Raw genomic sequence first — 16,930 nt, forward strand, 5'->3', positions numbered from 1 at the left:
CTCTCTAATTAGCCCCCTCATCATAGTCTCATGCCTCCAAGCTCACCGGTGGCACTGTTGCCTAACTAGCGGGGGTCTGGTCAAGGTCCGATCATCACCCTCAGAGAGCTTCTCCAACTCTTGCTGAGGCAGCGTGCAAGAGTACATTGCATAGGACCTGCTTTTTTCTCGCCGCTGTCCTAGCGCAGTCCGGAGTGACTCACGTGAAGGGGTTTTCATTCGGCGGCCTCATGCAGTATCGCCTTGATACCAATTGGGTAGTGAACCATCCTAAGGGACATGCGTCTCTCCCATTCCTTTTGCGTGGTGGGGTGGATGGTACGTCCGCCTTACGGGCTGGACCCGTGATCACAACGTGTGGGCGCCTCGCTGCTGTTGACGTGGTTGCCTCACCTGCATGTGTAGGTTTATACCTCATCGGCAGCCGAGTATATAGTATCGAACCATTTCCTTACATCCGCCGGCCGATCATGCAGTGTCCCACTTCAATCACTCACGAAACCCATCTCTGACTATTGTACAAAGAACCATTGGGCCCCCGCTCTCCAGGCCTAGATAAACCACAGCATCCGTCAGCAGGGACGGGCCGTCTTTAGACGATCAGCAGTCCAGTATCGACGTTCCTTTCTCTGGGCTGGCTTCTCTTGTAGAAATCTTCGACACCGTTTTCGTCATGAGCACATCCGCCCAGTCCGCGTACGCGGAACCCATCAACGTCTCGTCGAGCCTGCCCCAACCCGCGCCGCAGCTGGCGCTACTCGACTTTTTCTTCCCCGGCTTCAGTGTCTTCACGACCGCTTTCCAGAAGTACCTTGGTATCGACCTAAACGTATACATCCCTCTCGTTATCCTCTGCGGCGGCGCTACGTTTGCCTGGCGCTACTTCAGCGAGTACTTGTGGGAAAAAGTTGAAAAGCATCTAATGTCTACCGTTGAGGTCCGCACCGACGATGAGATATACAACATACTCATGTCCTGGGTTGCCGCCCAACGCTTCGCCAAGAACTCACGTCGCTTTGTTGTCAACACCAACCTGAGCTCGCGTTCCTGGTTCCTCTGGCGCTGGGACGATGACGAGGAAGAGAACGATGATGCTTCCTCCACGGACGGATCCCCCTCTGAGTTCGGCCAAAAGAAGAAGCCCCTCGCCTACACACCCAGCTTTGGCAGTCATTCCTTCTGGTACCGCGGTCACCTGCTGCTCTTCAAGCGGAGCCAGAACCGCGAGCAGGCCTCCTACCTGGTTGTTAGCGAGCGCGAGGAGATCAGCCTCTCGTGCTTCGGCCGCAATCCCTGGATTCTCAAGGAACTTCTTCAGGAGGCCCGGGCCGAGTACCAGAAGAAGGACTCGCAAAAGACCATGATCTATCGCGGCAGCACGCGCGCAGGCTCCACTGAGCCCACGTGGCAGCGCTGCATGGCCCGAACCTCCCGGCCCTTCTCGACCGTTATACTCAACGAGAAGACGAAGAAGGACATTGTCGACGATGTCGCCGACTACCTGTCTCCCACGACCCGTAAGTGGTATTCAAACCGCGGTATCCCTTGGAGGCGCGGCTATCTTCTTACCGGTCCTCCTGGGACCGGCAAGTCTTCGCTATCACTCGCGCTGGCTGGCTTCTTTAAGATGAGAATTTACATTGTGAGCTTGAGCTCCATCTCGGCCAACGAAGAGAATCTTGCAACGCTTTTCGCTGAGCTGCCTCGGCGATGTGTCGTTCTCCTGGAGGATATCGACACCGCCGGCCTTACGCACACAAGAGAGGATGTCGGAACTAACGACGCGACTGAACATAAGGAAGGAGGTGGAGAGATGGTTCCTGGACAGCTGACCCCAGGCAACCCCACCAATCAGCCCAGCGGCCGTCTTTCCCTCTCGGGCCTGCTCAACATCCTCGACGGTGTAGCCAGCCAGGAGGGCCGTGTTCTCATCATGACGACAAACCATGTTGAGAAGCTCGACAAGGCCCTCATCCGTCCCGGTCGCGTAGACCAGATCGTCAGGTTCACCCTGGCCGACGATGAGATCATCGGGGCCATCTTCCGAGCTATCTATGCGCCCCTTGAAGGCGACGAGGACGACAACCCCATGCAGCACCCGGACAAGGCACTGAGCCTCGAGACCGAAACGACGCTTGCCGCGCAGGCTGCCAAGCGCACCGCTGACATCGTTGCCAACGTCGAGGCTCTGTCCAAGGCGTTTGTTGACAGGATTCCCGCGCACGAGTTCAGCCCTGCTGAAATACAGGGCTACCTGATGAAGCACAAGCGGAGCGCCGAGGCGGCTGTCGCCGGAGCCGAGGACTGGGTTACGGAGACGCGCAAGGAGAAGAAGGACAAGGAGCTCAAGGCCGCCGAGGAGAAACGGCAGGCCGAGGCTAAGAAGAAGGATGAAGAGGAGAAGAAGCGCAAGGAGGAGGCGGAGGAAAAGAAGAAGCAGGAAAAGGACAGGCGGAAGGAGGAGAGAAAGAAAAAGCGCAGGAGCGAGAAGAAGAGCAGACACAACAAGGAGGTTTCTGATTCTTCTGATTCGTCCGATTCCGGTTCCGGCTCCGGGTCGGAATCGGAAGCCCCAATCAAGGTGACGGTGACAACGGCGGCGGCGGCGGAAGAGACGAAGAGCAGGCCAGTGGTCTCGGACGTCAAACCCCCAAATGGGGTGGACGAAGCCAAGCAAAAGCGAGACTCGGGGTACGGAACCCCAGTGGAGGTTTGAGTTTTAACTTGTACATTATTCTCTTTTAGGCTTCTGGGGAGGATACGGAGGACCACCGCGATCCCGTGTCATAGCGAATGTGTTTGCCACACAGACCAATGAGTTAATACTCACGCCAAGTTGGGGTATCGACAATGCATGACTATGCTTGACTATGCTTTGGACGCAAAATTGTCAAAAGTCTGCCGTCGCGAGTCAGCAGCCAGCCTGACGGCAGTGCAATGGCGTTAAGCCCCAGTGCCTTGGTCGGTGTTGTTGGTGTCTTGACGAACACCGGCTTGACAGTCATCAGCACATGCAATGGTTATTTATCATTGGCCAGACAAGCGCACCCAGCAGATGCACCCAGGCCATGTCACAGAGCCTCGAGGACGTGGACACGGGCAGCTGCAACAACAGCTTTCGTGGGAGATGGCAACGAAGCAGAACATCATCATTCACGGTTCGGTGCGTCGAAGAAAGGGGTCTGACTATGCTTTGCACCAGGCACCGATGGTTTCCGAGACAATGCCATGATGGCACGATAGAGGGTGGGGGCGTGGCGGGTGCGATGATTTTAGACGGCGGAGGCACTCACATGCCTCTCTGCTTTGCCGTGCTATGTGGTGCTGCGTTCCCGAAAATTCTGCCCAAGTTTCCCAATTTTGAGACGACTCGGAAACGGGGAAGGGTTCAGGCCATCTGACCTAGGCAAGATGGCCGATGCGAGTTCCGGTCGAGGTGAGTTATAGAGCCACTTGGTCGAATCGGTCGAAGGGCCTCGGAAATGGAGCTAGCTGGCGGGGTGCAAATCGGCAAGGCTTTTTACACAGACACAATTGCAGGGCTCGTACGGCATATCGCGGAGGGGCGATCAGTCGTGTGGATAAGTCGCGTGTGCTGGTCCTCGCAATCATCGGAGGAGGAGGTAGAATAAGACGGATGTGAATGTCGGAGAACCGAAGCGGCGATGCGAAGCCGAAACTACGAGATTGAGGATGCGAGATAGATAGGTAGGTCGTCGACATTCGGAGACTCGGCGAAAGTCAAGATAGGGCGTGCGAATTTGCAGGGATGCCGTCACACTAAGCAAGGCGGTTGTCAGCTGTGCAGGGGCCAGATGTCAACAGGGTTGGCAGAAGCAGTTTGCCATTGACGCTGCAAGGGTTCCCGTGAAGCTTCGGTAAGCTTGCAGAATCCAAGTTGGGTACAACGGGCAGGATGGGAGGCTCGGCACAGCCACGGTGAAGTCGAATCCCCGGGCTTTTTGACGAGATAATATATCAAGGTGGATTGACGCTTGCGCGATGTGGTGCGGTGGCTTGGTGGCACACCTGTCACCAACACCTTGAATTATTTGATTTCCACTTGCAGTTTTAGGCAGGTAGGTAGGTAGGATAGGTAGTTTACACAGCACCTGTAGCGCACGGGCGGGTGCACCCTTAATCGCTTGCTTGAGCCTGTGCCTGGCTAGGGGGGAATGCGAACTACACCGTATCCAACTGCTTTTAGCAAGATCACCTAAAAAATAAAAGCAAAAAAGGTCAAAGCTTTTGTTCTGTAAAAGCCCCCCCCCCCCCCCCCCCCCCCCAAAAAAAAAACCCCCCCGACACTTTCCCTTCCAGACTGACTTACATCACTAGCTGCGCTCTCTAGAAACTAGATTGGCTGAGCGAAAAAGAACAGCAGTTGAGGTGTTGGAGTAAGATAATAAAATAAATATGTGAAGATGCGTTGGGATCAGAGGTTAGGAAAGTGTTGGTGACGGGGCGAAATACCTGCATCCCGAGGTGCATAGCCGTTTCATGGTCGAGTTAACTCAAACAAGCTTAGCCAGTCACAAAATAATGGATACTTGTTGGTGGTAAACGCTAGGTTGGAGTAAACTACTATGTAGTAAGAGTGACTCAATCACACTGTGAGGGACACCAACGCACGCCCACCGTGCAGCCTCCTCAACTTCCACCTTTTCTCTACCATCTCTTTGCCCAAGGGGTATGTAGCCGGACCGGGGGGAGGAAGGAAGGAAGGAAGGAAGGGGAAATGTCTCGAGAGGGGATGGACGACTATCTTGGTAGGTAGGTAATTAGCGAAGCTGACAGGAAACATGCGTGTGGTCTGATGGGCGTCTCCTACGGATACCTACTAAGGCAGATCCTCTTGAGGTCGCATAGGTACACAATTATAGTGACAGTTTCCCTACGGATACCTACGTGTTGGTAAATTACCCATCGCTCGCCCGGTGTATGTATAAGTCGGACCGTTTCTTCAACACAACGCATTCCTTCTGCAATGCATTGAAGGGAGTGATCAGACAAGCTGATAGGATATGAGGTTTATCGCTGTTATTGTGCACGGTACTCTCGGGTTGACAGGGAGGGGGGGGGGGGGACACTATCAGCTTGTCTGATCACTCGTATCATCATCATGAGTCGTATGCACTTACTTTGCTGGAATCGACAAGATAAGCACTGATAGGAATAACCACCGCCTTTATTGTTCTTCATTGGCCTACGGCGATCCCATTGGCACACCACCACACCAACCCCAATGGAGAGAGAATATAATGCCTGGAGAGAGGCAGCTACCCTTACCAAGGTACTCTCTACCTAAGTACCTAGATAAGTACCTTTTGGCATGTCAGTCCCGCTCAACGGTACCTCTTTCTCTAGTGCTACCACCCAGGTCCACTGCGGCCATTTCGCTATCACTCTCGCAATGGATGAAACCTCCTACTTAGTAAGTAGGTACCTACCTACCCAGGTAGGTAGGCAGGTGCTGAGTGCGGGTACGTACCGTTGCTCTGATAGAGGTAAGACATCCCCTCGCATTTCCCATCCTTCCGCCGCCCATCCCGTTTACGCGTCGCGCCTACGTTATTTGAGTCCCCGCAGGACATATGGTTCATCGCGGAACGATGTACGCTTCGGGAAGGGCTTGACCCATCCTCTACCTTTTTTTTTTTCCAGAAAGCATGACAAACTTCAACTTACCTGGGCGACAAGAAGGCCAAGCGAGCAAGGTCCGCGTTGAGGGCCTGTGTATTTCTTCCGGTGTGGCAGCACACACATACGAACACCTACACATTATTCACTCGTACACTACGGCACCCCACAACCATTCTGCATAAGGTAATCAATCAATCGCCCATACCTTGCCTGCCGGCCCTTTGCCTACGGAGGTTTGGGAGGTCATTTTCACCTCAGTTATGCCAGCGGCTTGACCTATATAATACCTGCTAGTTTATATATTCCGATTGCCTTGTCGAGACTACCTCATCAAGCTCCCGGGGTTGCTTGGGGAGATAAAGGACGGGTAGGGGCCAAGGGTGTGGGTGGTTACTCCGTAAATCAACCTACTGCGTAGAGAGGGGAACAAAGAAGGGGAAACCAACTGTTCATATATACGTACACACTCCGTACATATGTACCATATAGGTGCGAATAAATTAAAAGAGAGTACGGATTAAAAAAATCGTACCGGGCTGGGTGCTGGTGTCGTGTTGTGCGCACTCCCCTCCCTTCCCAACCAAGTTGATGCCTGTCACACCCCCCGCTGCCGCTATTCCTCTTATGGTGTCCCAAATTGAGAATGGTGAGGTACGAATGGGATGCGGTGCGCGTCCCGTCTTGTCCGCGTCCCGTCTTGTCCGCGTCCCGTCTTGTCCGCGTCCCGTCTTGTATCTTCGTACTCGTAGTACTACGTGTAATAGACCAAAATCAATCCCATCCCATCAACGAATGCTTGACTTTTTTTTTTCACTTTTTTTTTTTTTTTTTTTTTTTCGAGCGACGCTGTGGTGGGTGTGTGTTGCTACGTCAGTGGAGATTTTAATATTAAACACTACTCCCCCGTCCCTACCTCTCTCCTACCTTGTACAGTAGCCGTTGGTCTCCTATTGCCTGCAGAAGAGCTTGTGGGAAACCAAGCAGGGTAAAAAAAAAACAAAAGGGAAGGGAAAACCCCAGAGATCAACGCCCCTCAACCCCTCGATACGTTTCTGCTCTCGTCTCATCCCAATACCACCTCCCCTCTCTCACCATCCCTCTCTTCAGCTTCTTCCTTTTCGACTGTCTCTCCTCCTTCCAAACTTACCGCATCATACATTTCTTCGTCGAAGAGTCGCCTTCTCTGTGCTAGTAGGTGCGTTGGACTTCGGTGCCCCTCCCCCTCCTCGTACCCTTCACTCACCACCCTGTGCTGGAAGACCCTTGTCTCTTCGTTCTGCACGTTGGGTACCTTTTGTCACTATTTTGCCGGGTGGTCGAAACGGCGGTGAAAGTCGTTCAAGTTTATAAGTGAGAACTGGAGACTAAACTCTCACCTCTTTCTAGACTTCCAAGTCTCTCCCTCTCTCTCCCCAAAACCCTTCACCCCAATCTTCAGTCTACTCGAACGCGCCACCCAAAATGGCCTCCCGCCCCGAGAACATTGGCATCAAGGCCATTGAGATTTACTTCCCCAGCCAGGTTGGTCTCATTCCTGCCACTAGTCACGCCGCTCGCACCATCACAAGAGAACCTCAGGCCACAGAGGAGGAGGGGGTAGGGACAGGGGGACCGAGGGGGGGGGGGGAAACATGCGCTGCCCCTCGTCCCCGAAATCGCAATCCACCTCCCCCAAAGTTACCCCTCGTGTCTTGCTTCTCCTGCCCACATTATCCTGCGCGCTGTCCGCGTCGGAAATCGCCGCGCCACAGTGAATTCCCTACTGACAAAATGGTTGCCACCACTTAGTATGTCGAGCAGACCGAGCTGGAGACTTTCGATGGCGTCAGCGCCGGCAAGTACACCATTGGTCTCGGCCAGACCAAGATGGCCTTCTGCGACGACCGCGAGGGTGAGTTAACCTGCCGATTCTATGTTTCCCTGCCCGTCCTAACACGAGATGCTCCTTTGCAGACATCTACTCTTTCGCCCTGACTGTCACCTCCAACCTCATTAAGAAGTACAACATCGACACCAACTCGATCGGCCGTCTCGAGGTTGGCACTGAGACCATCCTGGACAAGTCCAAGTCGGTCAAGTCTGTGCTGATGCAGCTTTTTGGTGACAACACCAACATTGAAGGTGTCGACACTGTCAACGCCTGCTACGGAGGTACCAATGCCTTCTTCAACGCCGTCAACTGGATCGAGTCTTCATCCTGGGACGGTCGTGATGCCATTGTGGTCGCTGGTGACATTGCCCTTTATGCCAAGGGTAACGCTCGCCCCACTGGAGGCGCCGGCGCCGTCGCCATGCTTGTTGGCCCCAACGCCCCCGTAGTTGTCGAACCCGGTCTGCGCGGCACCTACATGTCCCATGTCTACGACTTCTACAAGCCTGACCTCACCAGCGAGTACCCCTACGTCGATGGCCACTACTCCCTGACCTGCTACACCAAGGCCCTCGATGCTGCCTACCGCGAATACAACAAGCGCGAGGCCAAGCTTTCCAAGGCTGCCAACGGCCATGCCAACGGCAATGGCACCAACGGCGAGGCCAAACTCCCCAAGACCGGCTTGGACCGTTTCGACTACCTGGCCTTCCACGCTCCCAACTGTAAGCTTGTCGCCAAGTCGTACGCCCGTCTTTTGTACCACGACTATCTCGCCGATGCCGACAGCTCCGTCTTCGCCGAGGTTGCTCCCGAGCTTCGCGATATGGACTACGAGAAGTCGCTGACCGACAAGGTCGTCGAGAAGACCTTTATGGGCCTCACCAAGAAGAAGTACCAGGAAAGAGTCGCTCCAGGTGCCCAGGTCGCTACACTGATCGGCAACATGTACTGCGGTAGCGTCTGGGGTGGCGTTGCCAGCTTGCTCTGTTACGTCGATGCCGCCACTCTCAGCGGCAAGCGTGTTGGTGTCTTCAGCTACGGCTCCGGTCTGGCTGCCAGCTTCCTGTCCCTGCGCGTCAACGGAGACGTTTCTCCCCTCGCCAAGGCCCTTGACATTCCCGCCAGGCTTGAGGCCCGTCGCAAGCTGGCCCCTGAGGCTTACGAAGCGGTAAGAATAATCCCCTGCCCATGAAGACAAGAGATGGCCTACTGACAGAAGGGTTGTAGATGTGCGATCTCCGTCACCAGGCTCACCTCCAGAAGGACTATAAGCCCAAGGGCGACCCTTCCACCATCGCACCTGGTACTTACTACCTTGAGCACGTCAACGAGAAGTTCCAGCGTACCTACAGCGTCAAGGCATAGAGCCTCGCGCCTTTGCAGAAAAAGCATGTTTTTGGACCTTTGGAACCGCGAACAAATAGAAGTGGGATGCATAGATCTTGCGACATCATTATTGCTAAAGAAGCACGGCTAGCGCGAGGTAGTTTAATCAGCGGAGGAACTTTTAGAAGCGCGTCACGGATCACAACCAGACGGGAGTACTCGACAGGAGAGAAAACCATGTCGCGTGGAAATAGCGCCGCATATGAGGGCCAGTTGTATATACCGGGCCAGATGGGCGTATTTGAGCATCACCATGGATGAAGCTGGGAGTGGAAATGAATGAATTGGACCTACGGCTTTTGCATTCTGTTCTCTGTTTGCGCCATACTTGTTTTTCTCTTTCTCTTTCTTTTCTTTTGCTGAAATATCTCCAGGCCAAAATACCTTATGCGCCATACGATATCACGCTTTGTCTATATGCCAAATTGTTAGCCCCCTTTTTCCGGGTGGGCGTGATGCTACGCTACTAATACATATCACACGACAACAAAGGCGTGCTAGCTCTACTTGGCCGTCTCCATCATGAGTTTGTGCAACTTGGGATTTTGTCGGACATAATCGTTATTACCACTTCCAATATGAGCTTTGCCACATTTCTGCCCCTCATTTCTCACCCTTGTATTTCCACTCGGCATGGCGGTGTAGATGGTAGTCCTTGCTCCGAATGGCCTTGTAGATGCCATAGAGCCCGCCGATGGGTGGCTTGGACTTGACGATATTGCGCCAACTCTTCAGTTCATCCTTACGCGCATCGACGTCAACCTTGACTTTGTTGTAGACGGTCGGCAGCGTCGTAGCACCGTACTTTTCGCGCAGGCCGTCGTACCACTGCCGGTTGTATGACTGCCAGAACTCGTCCTCGGTGTAGTACGTGTGCGCGTACAGCCACTTCATGCCGCCTAGCTCGCGCAGTTTGTGCTCGAGCGCGCGGTTCTTCGCCACAAACTCGTCAGGGTTTGCGGGTCCCCAGCCCCAGAGGCCTATGTTGAGCATGGGCTTCGGTGCCGTGACGATGCTGCCGCCATCGCTGGAGCCCCCACCCGCCGTTGTCGCGGGGAGTGTCTCGACCTCGCCGGTGTGGGGGTGGAAGGTCGGCGGAGCCGTCTGCTTCAGCGGGCACAGCCACAGAGGCCAGATGTTGAAGGTTTCGGCCGTGTAGTCGACGAAACGCTCAGCGTTCTTGTATGGCAGTGCCAGGTCCTGGACGACGAAGCGCGCCGACTCGCCGCTGCCATGCAGAGCACGGTAGAGCATGCGAGTATGCAGAAAGTCGTCGAGGAACCAGCGAGTGAAGCGCGTAAAGGGGACGAACTTGAAGTAGTCGAAGGCGGCGGCGCCGACCCAGAATCCGGCGCGGTCGTAGCGGAAGAGATACTCGGCCAGCGGCACAAAGTCGACAACAGGTGCCGCGGAGTCTCCGTGACCCGAGCCGGCGGTGAGCGTGCGGTCCCTGACGTGCATGTAGAACCAGGGGTCCCAGGCACCGCTGAAGGTCTGGGGCTTGCTGCCTTCGGGGATCTCGTCCGTGAGCCTACCGGTGATGACGACGCCATGGTCCTTTGAGAAGAGGATGCCGTCAACGTAGTCGTTGTCGGCGTTGAGGGTTTCGGCCTGAACGGTCTCGACGGCCTCGGCAACGCTATGAGTGCGGTGGTATGTCGTTTTGACATACTTCTTGGCCTCAATGAGTTGCAGCTCGATCATGGTGGTGACACCAAGAGTGCCGACGGCACCGGCGGCGCCGCGAAAGAGGTCAGCGCGCTCACTCCGGTTGGCGCGGACAACGTCGCCATTGGCCAGGACAAGCTCGACCTCGTTGATGGTATCGTCAAAGAAGCCGTGTTTGAAACTTGAAGACTCGCCCGCAGTGCCGGCATAACCTCCACCGGCCGTGATGCCGGGAAACTCCATGACGACAGGCGGGACGAGGCCGTGGCGCAGGGTGCTCTCGACGAGGCGGTCCATGGGCACGTTGGGCTCAACAAGGGCGGTACGGCGAGCCTTGTCCACCTCGAGGACGTTACCGAGGGCGCTGATGTCGATGAAACGGTCCCGGCGGAAGGGCCGGGTGCTGTTGGTCGAGCCATGGAAGATGCGGTACGGCTCTCGGCGGTCGAAGAAGGACCGCACCGCGGCGGCGATCTTGGACACAGTCTTTTGGTGGCGCTCCATTCTGTAGGTTGCAGGTCTCCGGGGAAATACAATCCACGTGGTAGTGCGGGTATACAATGAAAGGCGGTGTGGTCTTGCCTGTGGACTGTGAAATCCGACCGGAAATCTCGATATGTCACCACCCGGTGTGAGTGAAGGGAAACGAGATGGTTTTTTTCCCTTTTTTTTTTCCTTTTTTCTTTTCTTCCCTATCGTCGCGCGCCGCAGCGTCGCGTTCTGCGTCGTACTTACGTACCTACCTAGGTAGCTTAAACAAGGTTTGTGACAGGGAAGGGGGATATGCATTAGGTATGTACACTACCTAGGTACCTAGTACGTGCCTGCCTGCCTAGAGGGGAGGGGAGCTTCCGGGGTGGTTCCACTGCGTGGCGGACCTGGCAGTCGGGGAAATTTGCAGCCATTGACTGTTAGGCACTGGGGGCGAGCGTAGTCGTCGCCGAAACTGGGTGCTAACTCAACTACTCCGTATGTAGTTCGATATCGTGCCGCGTTCTTCTTTATGGGTGGCCGCTGGAACAGCACGCTCATGTCTTTTCTCACCAGCTTATCACAAGCAAACAAATTCCGAGGAAATCGACTCGGTATCTGCGCTTGTCACCCGCAAGCTCCTACAATTGTCATTTGGGGCCTTGTCTTGACTTCGGTGATTCGTCTGCCGTCCAATGGAACCAGCTTAGAACGCAAAATGAATTGACGACACCTAGTCTTATTCCATAACGCCCTCCCCACTATACGTTCATCCCGTCATGCTTTCTTTGGCCCATGACTTCAAAGGAGTTACATCGCATGATGTTGAATATAGAACCATCGGTGCTTTCTCGGGGCTCGTAGCTCGTCAAGAGGTTGATGTCTCTATAGCTTTGGTACTAATTCTGGAGAAGATGCCAAACTTGCCTCTGTCTTCTTTAGGACCCTCTGGCGTATGTCCTCCTCGCTGACATCGCTCAACAAAGACTCAAAAGTCAGCGAGACTTCCTCGAGTGTCTTGGCCTTGACTGTAATAGCCTTGGAATCGATGGTATCCGGATGCGTCACGATCTTCTTCATGAAGCCAGTCCAGCCGTCGAAGCAACGTCTAGCGTTTGGTGTTGTTGTCAAGATGAGGGCGAAGCAGTGCGGCATGCCCTCGTACTCTTCAAACACTACTGGCACGCCATCCTCGTGCAGTTTGCGAGCCATGTACTTATCTTCGTCCGCCAGCAACTCCCATCCAGTACAAATGAATACAGGCGGCGCGCCTTTCCAGTTTCGGCTCATGACAAGTGTCACCAGCGGGTGCGCTAGAAGATCATCGTCTGCGTACAAAGCCATTCGTGGGGGGTTCGCGGGCCATGCATCGCATGGTGGCGGACTGTGCTTGGCATATACCTCAGCAGCCGGAAGATAATCAAAGTCCTTGTTCACGCTCCAGCTTGCTGAGCTTTGTGTAATGTCAAGCCATGGGGAGTTCAGAGCAAGCCCGCCAGGTAGTAAAATGTCTCGTTCTTGGCCATGCCAGAGGATTCTTCTGTTTTGTCGGCGCAGTTCCAATAAGAGTTGAAGCAAGGCAAGGCTCAAGTTGCCTCCGGCACTTTGTTTTGGTTAGTATTGTAACCTTGGGTTCGACGGCATTGTACGGCTTACCTGTCTCCAGCAATAACTATATGTCTCGGGTCAACCGGTTGGTTGTAAGCGTCGGAAGGCGGATATAGAAGTGTTAAGTAGGAGATGAGAGCATCCAGCAGAGCTGCCGGAAAGGGGTTTTGCGGGGCAAGTCGGTAACGGACCGAGAACACTCGTCCGCCAGTCAGCTTGGCTATCTTCTTAGTAGTCGGACGGTGACTTGACGGGTCAAGGAGGTAGTATGCTCCACCATGAAAGTATAAGACCGTCAGGGGACTGGTGACCTCTTTTTGGAGGTTTTCGTATTTCTCCTTTTCTCCGATCTGGGGTTGCCGTTCCTCGCTCGTGGCACCAGAACGGTAACCTGTCCATTCACCCTCAACGGGCACAATGTCCGGCAACCGTAAAGCAATCTCTGGTGTATCTGGTGTCCTCAATGACTGAATGGCCTCGGCCAGAGCATTACGAACATCGGTTTCCGGGACCGAACTGGCGTATGTGGAGACCCATATTCTTCCCTTTACGCCGCTATCCCGGTTGGCGAGCTTCTGGGTGGAAGTGATGGATCGTGGCTTGCTCGGCTGCAGGTATGAACGTAGGACCGAGATAATGAGGTCGCTCCGCAGGTCAAGATACTGCGACGACTTAGATATGTGCAAGATATGAAGAAGGGCCACCCGCGCTATCAAGGGTATCTTGGGCAATAGCGAGAGTAACAATTTGAGTTGCGCAGGGTGCATGTTGAGGGGATTTGGGAAGATGAACGAGGAGGTAGACATTTCGACAGAAGAATGGGGCGGCAGAGGGCACCTAATTAAGGGTATTCAACGGAGAGGAAGAAGCAAGAAGGCGCTATTGCCTTACAGGATTGAAACACATCAACGACACGCTACCCCGGAATAAGAAGGCTGTAATTTCGTACACTGTTAGGTAGCAACGGTCAAGGACTTGGGGTCGACAAGATGCTCGGATGGACATAGGGTAGGTTGCGGTCCCCTGACAACGGATGCGGTAGCCACACCACCCCCCCACAGATCGGCCCCTTGAACGTATCTCGATATTGGAGACAGTGTACCAAGATGGACTCGCGAAGAGGGCGACTGAGATTGCAGTGTAGGGCTTGGAGAGAATTGGAAGTAGTCGCTGTCGTGGGAATGTGCTTGCAGACCGGACGGAAAATGAAAGAAGAGTCCGCATGCAACGTCGGCAGATAAGATCGAATACCACCGACACAATTTAAGTAAATAGTATGGAAGGTAAATAGGGAACTAAGGAGGCCAGAGTGGTTGATGTATGAGAGACGAGGGACGTAGACTGTGAACAAGTCGATGACATGTCGCTTGGCATGTGCCTCGGTTGACGACGGAATTTAATCGATGAATCACTTGTGGTTGTCAGCTGGATACACACACGGTTAATTTAGTCCGCCTCATCGCACCATCAGCTCCTTGGTTTAGGCCAACGCGTTTTCTGCCGGAGGATACCAATGTCGTCGCGTCGTGAGAGAGGCCACCCCGACAATTCCATCACTAATAGTAATTAGTTCGGCCAATGCCAGCAACGAAGATGGAGGCTTGTGTCATAAGCGAAGGGTCGGATAGGGAATATAAGTGGCGAACAGCAATCAAGAGCACCGTAATGTGAAGGATTCTAGAAGCCGGAAGTGGCCGGGAAGAAGGATGTGCAGTTCTTGATTACTTAACACGGTGTAAACTAGGTATATTTGCGAGGGGCATGCACCTCGAAGTTGATGGGTGGAGTGAGTGCAAGAGGTCAGTTGCTTATGGTGTAACGATGAATACCCAAGATGGTATATGCGGTGCGGGGATAGACCTGGTATCTGAGCTGTTTTGTCTTCACTTACGATCCTGGCTCAGAGAGAAACCGGCCATGACAGTGCGTCTATCATCTGGGGCAGGGCCGCAAGGATGGACGAAAGAGGAAATAGTTGCGGAAAGCTGAGTCGGGGATCAGTCACGGATCGAAGGTGTTTGCAACACCACTCCTTCAATACGTACTGCATTTCCTACCGTACATAGTAATTTAGTACTCAGTGTATACCTATACTCCATGCAGGGAGCCAGGTACCTCGTAGAGGACAAGAGCTGCACCTATTGCCAAATTGATAGCACAAAGAGATTCGTGCTACAGCGTTTGAGTAGCCCCCTGCTCATATGCCGATGCTGCTCAAACGTCGCTCGGGGGGAGAAGAAAAAAAGAGACATAACCAAAGCTACGGATGGCCCTGGCAAAAAGCACCGGCCCATGGTCGGCACTTGCGGGCTGCTTCGGGTGCAACCAGCCGCATTGCAATCCGACTTGAGACATCGTCACCCAATCTTCACGACCAAGGGTAAGCCGAAGATTTGCCTCACGAGAAGAAGGATCAAGGTAGCAGCACGCGAATAGCAGCCGTCCCGTGTGAACCAAGTCAAAGAACGCGTCAGCTTCGCATTCATGTCGACGACCCTGAAGCAGCGTTCTAGGGCTCATCACTGGCTTCTGTACTTAATCCTGAGACGCCAAATTTGTCATTCAGATGCTTCGTGCCGTTATCAGAGTACTAGCTTTCAATGCTCATATCTAGTACATGTATACAACCGAGCCCAAAGCTCAATTATATCGGTTATTCTCCCACTCCGTAACGCAATGAAATCATTGATGTTGTTTACTGTACAGAACGTTGACTCAAAGCACGATACGGTACTACACACTTCCGGCTGGTTGCTGTTGTGAGCTGTCGTCCCCAGTTTCGTTTGGTGGTGTCGAAGAGACTACGGAGTCCTTTTCCTTGTTAGCCATGGCCATCTGCCATGCCGGGATTGACGCCTTTGCGCCTGTGGCGCCACTGAAAGGCGAGGATCGGTTATATGTGGGCGTGCCAGTTGTCTTGGGCGTATCAGAGTTGGCAGCCGCCTCGGTGCTGCCCGTTTGAGAATCACTACCCGTTGCAGCAGGGCGGTTCAGTCCTGAAGAAGTAGACGCAGCGTTTCCGCCGGTCCGCAGATTGTTCGTACTGGCCGATGACGCCGCGTTCATGCGCTGGGTAATCAGCGTTTTGAGGCTAGTAAGCTCCGAGTTCACTTCCTTCAGTCTCGAGTCGGTGAGGTCCTTCTGGGTGTTCATGGCCTTCGGGATCGAGTCCTTGAGAATTTGTACGTCGTCCTTGACGCGTTGTGTCTCAATCTCCCGACGCGTATTCGCAGACCTCAGCTCCTGCATAATCGATTCCAGGTCCGCCAGAGCCGTGTCCAGCTTCTCTGTGCGTTGTTGCTCCGCCGCCTTGAGTTCCTCTGTGTCCTTTGCGAGCTGTTCGACAAGGCCGAAAGCCTTGTCAAACTGCTCCTCGATTGACTTCTTGTCTTGTTCAAGCCTTTCGGGAGTCGGTGGCGCAATCAGAGGATACACGTATCGCTAACAAACTGTCAGCCACATCTGTTTCACTGACCAGCAAACACGAAAATCGTACCTTGGCCAACGTATATGCACCATAGCTGACACCGCCGACAACAGTTGCCATGATAAACCAATCTCTCCAATCTCTCTTAGGGGACGTGGGCGGTGGCTGCCAGGCTGCATACTGAGGGGGGTAGGGCTGATAGTACGGTTGTTGTTGCTGCTGTTGCTGAGCGACTGTCATCGAACCCGTCGCAGCAGCCGGTACGGGCTGAGCGCCTACTCTTGCCAACGCGGCATCGATCTCTTCTTGGGTAAGGTTCTTCGTCCGCAGAAATGCCACGCGGTTTTCAATCGATGAGCTCGCAACGCTTGGGTCTTGCAAAACTACAAGACGATCAGTTTGCTGGCACATGTTCACCCGCTTTGTAGTATACTAACACTGCGTCTGGGTTGAAGTTAGCCGCAAGTCGCCAAATATGGGGGGAGGGCCTGCGTACCGCCGAAGCGACGATATCCTCTCGAATCGCCATCTTAAGTATGTTGCCTTGTCAACCCCGTCGCATTCTCCTTCAGTGGAGGAGGTGCTTTGTGACAAAGGCGATGAAGAGCAAGTGGCGTATGCAACTGGAGAATGGAGGAAAAGCCGACAGATGGATCGCCTGCCACAGATACGTAGTAATGGGTGGCCGGCTCTGGACCGAGGCTTCGCGCCAGCAGCGGCTGGGGAGCGTCTAAAGTGATTACCTAACGAGCCGAAGTGCCGAGCAAGTCCGTCTGGAAGTCCACTCTACCCCTCGTCACGTGTTGGGCATCAGTGAGATACATAGTGGTCTAGGCCCCCGTTGTTCGAGAGGG

The 16,930-nt window shown here is 54.0% G+C and overlaps 5 protein-coding genes across 5 annotated transcripts; 2 read left to right on the forward strand and 3 right to left on the reverse strand.

Moving 5' to 3' along the window:
- Positions 1-673: 673 nt before the first annotated feature.
- LY79DRAFT_669775 (BCS1 N terminal-domain-containing protein) lies at positions 674-2,716 on the forward strand (the record flags this gene model as incomplete). The annotated part of the gene is made up of 1 exon (XM_060563690.1): positions 674-2,716. One exon carries the CDS (start codon positions 674-676, stop codon positions 2,714-2,716), a length of 2,043 nt encoding a protein of 680 aa, XP_060414033.1.
- Positions 2,717-7,104: 4,388 nt separating this feature from the next.
- Positions 7,105-8,881, forward strand: LY79DRAFT_669776 (hydroxymethylglutaryl-CoA synthase; the record flags this gene model as incomplete). The annotated part of the gene is made up of 4 exons (XM_060563691.1): positions 7,105-7,239; positions 7,432-7,534; positions 7,597-8,684; positions 8,744-8,881. The coding sequence occupies 4 exons, from the start codon at positions 7,105-7,107 to the stop codon at positions 8,879-8,881; spliced, it is 1,464 nt and encodes a 487-aa protein (XP_060414034.1).
- Positions 8,882-9,505: 624 nt separating this feature from the next.
- LY79DRAFT_515529 (FAD binding domain-containing protein) lies at positions 9,506-11,074 on the reverse strand (the record flags this gene model as incomplete). The annotated part of the gene is made up of 1 exon (XM_060554725.1): positions 9,506-11,074. The coding sequence occupies one exon, from the start codon at positions 11,072-11,074 to the stop codon at positions 9,506-9,508; it is 1,569 nt and encodes a 522-aa protein (XP_060414035.1).
- Positions 11,075-11,926: 852 nt separating this feature from the next.
- LY79DRAFT_515502 (alpha/beta hydrolase fold-domain-containing protein) lies at positions 11,927-13,416 on the reverse strand (the record flags this gene model as incomplete). The annotated part of the gene is made up of 2 exons (XM_060554722.1): positions 11,927-12,644; positions 12,698-13,416. The coding sequence occupies 2 exons, from the start codon at positions 13,414-13,416 to the stop codon at positions 11,927-11,929; spliced, it is 1,437 nt and encodes a 478-aa protein (XP_060414036.1).
- A 1,549-nt stretch (positions 13,417-14,965) lies between these two features.
- On the reverse strand, positions 14,966-16,805 carry LY79DRAFT_554189 (peroxisomal membrane anchor protein conserved region-domain-containing protein). Its single transcript, XM_060557840.1, has 4 exons — positions 16,573-16,805; positions 16,514-16,520; positions 16,146-16,459; positions 14,966-16,090 (listed from the first exon to the last, which is right to left on the reverse strand). The coding sequence occupies exons 1-4, from the start codon at positions 16,603-16,605 to the stop codon at positions 15,383-15,385; spliced, it is 1,062 nt and encodes a 353-aa protein (XP_060414037.1). The 5' UTR covers positions 16,606-16,805; the 3' UTR covers positions 14,966-15,382.
- Positions 16,806-16,930: the final 125 nt, after the last annotated feature.

The sequence above is a fragment of the Colletotrichum navitas genome, assembly GCF_030913465.1.
Source record: "Colletotrichum navitas strain CBS 125086 chromosome Unknown LY79scaffold_30, whole genome shotgun sequence".
In the NCBI taxonomy this organism is placed as follows: Eukaryota; Fungi; Ascomycota; class Sordariomycetes; order Glomerellales; family Glomerellaceae; genus Colletotrichum; species Colletotrichum navitas.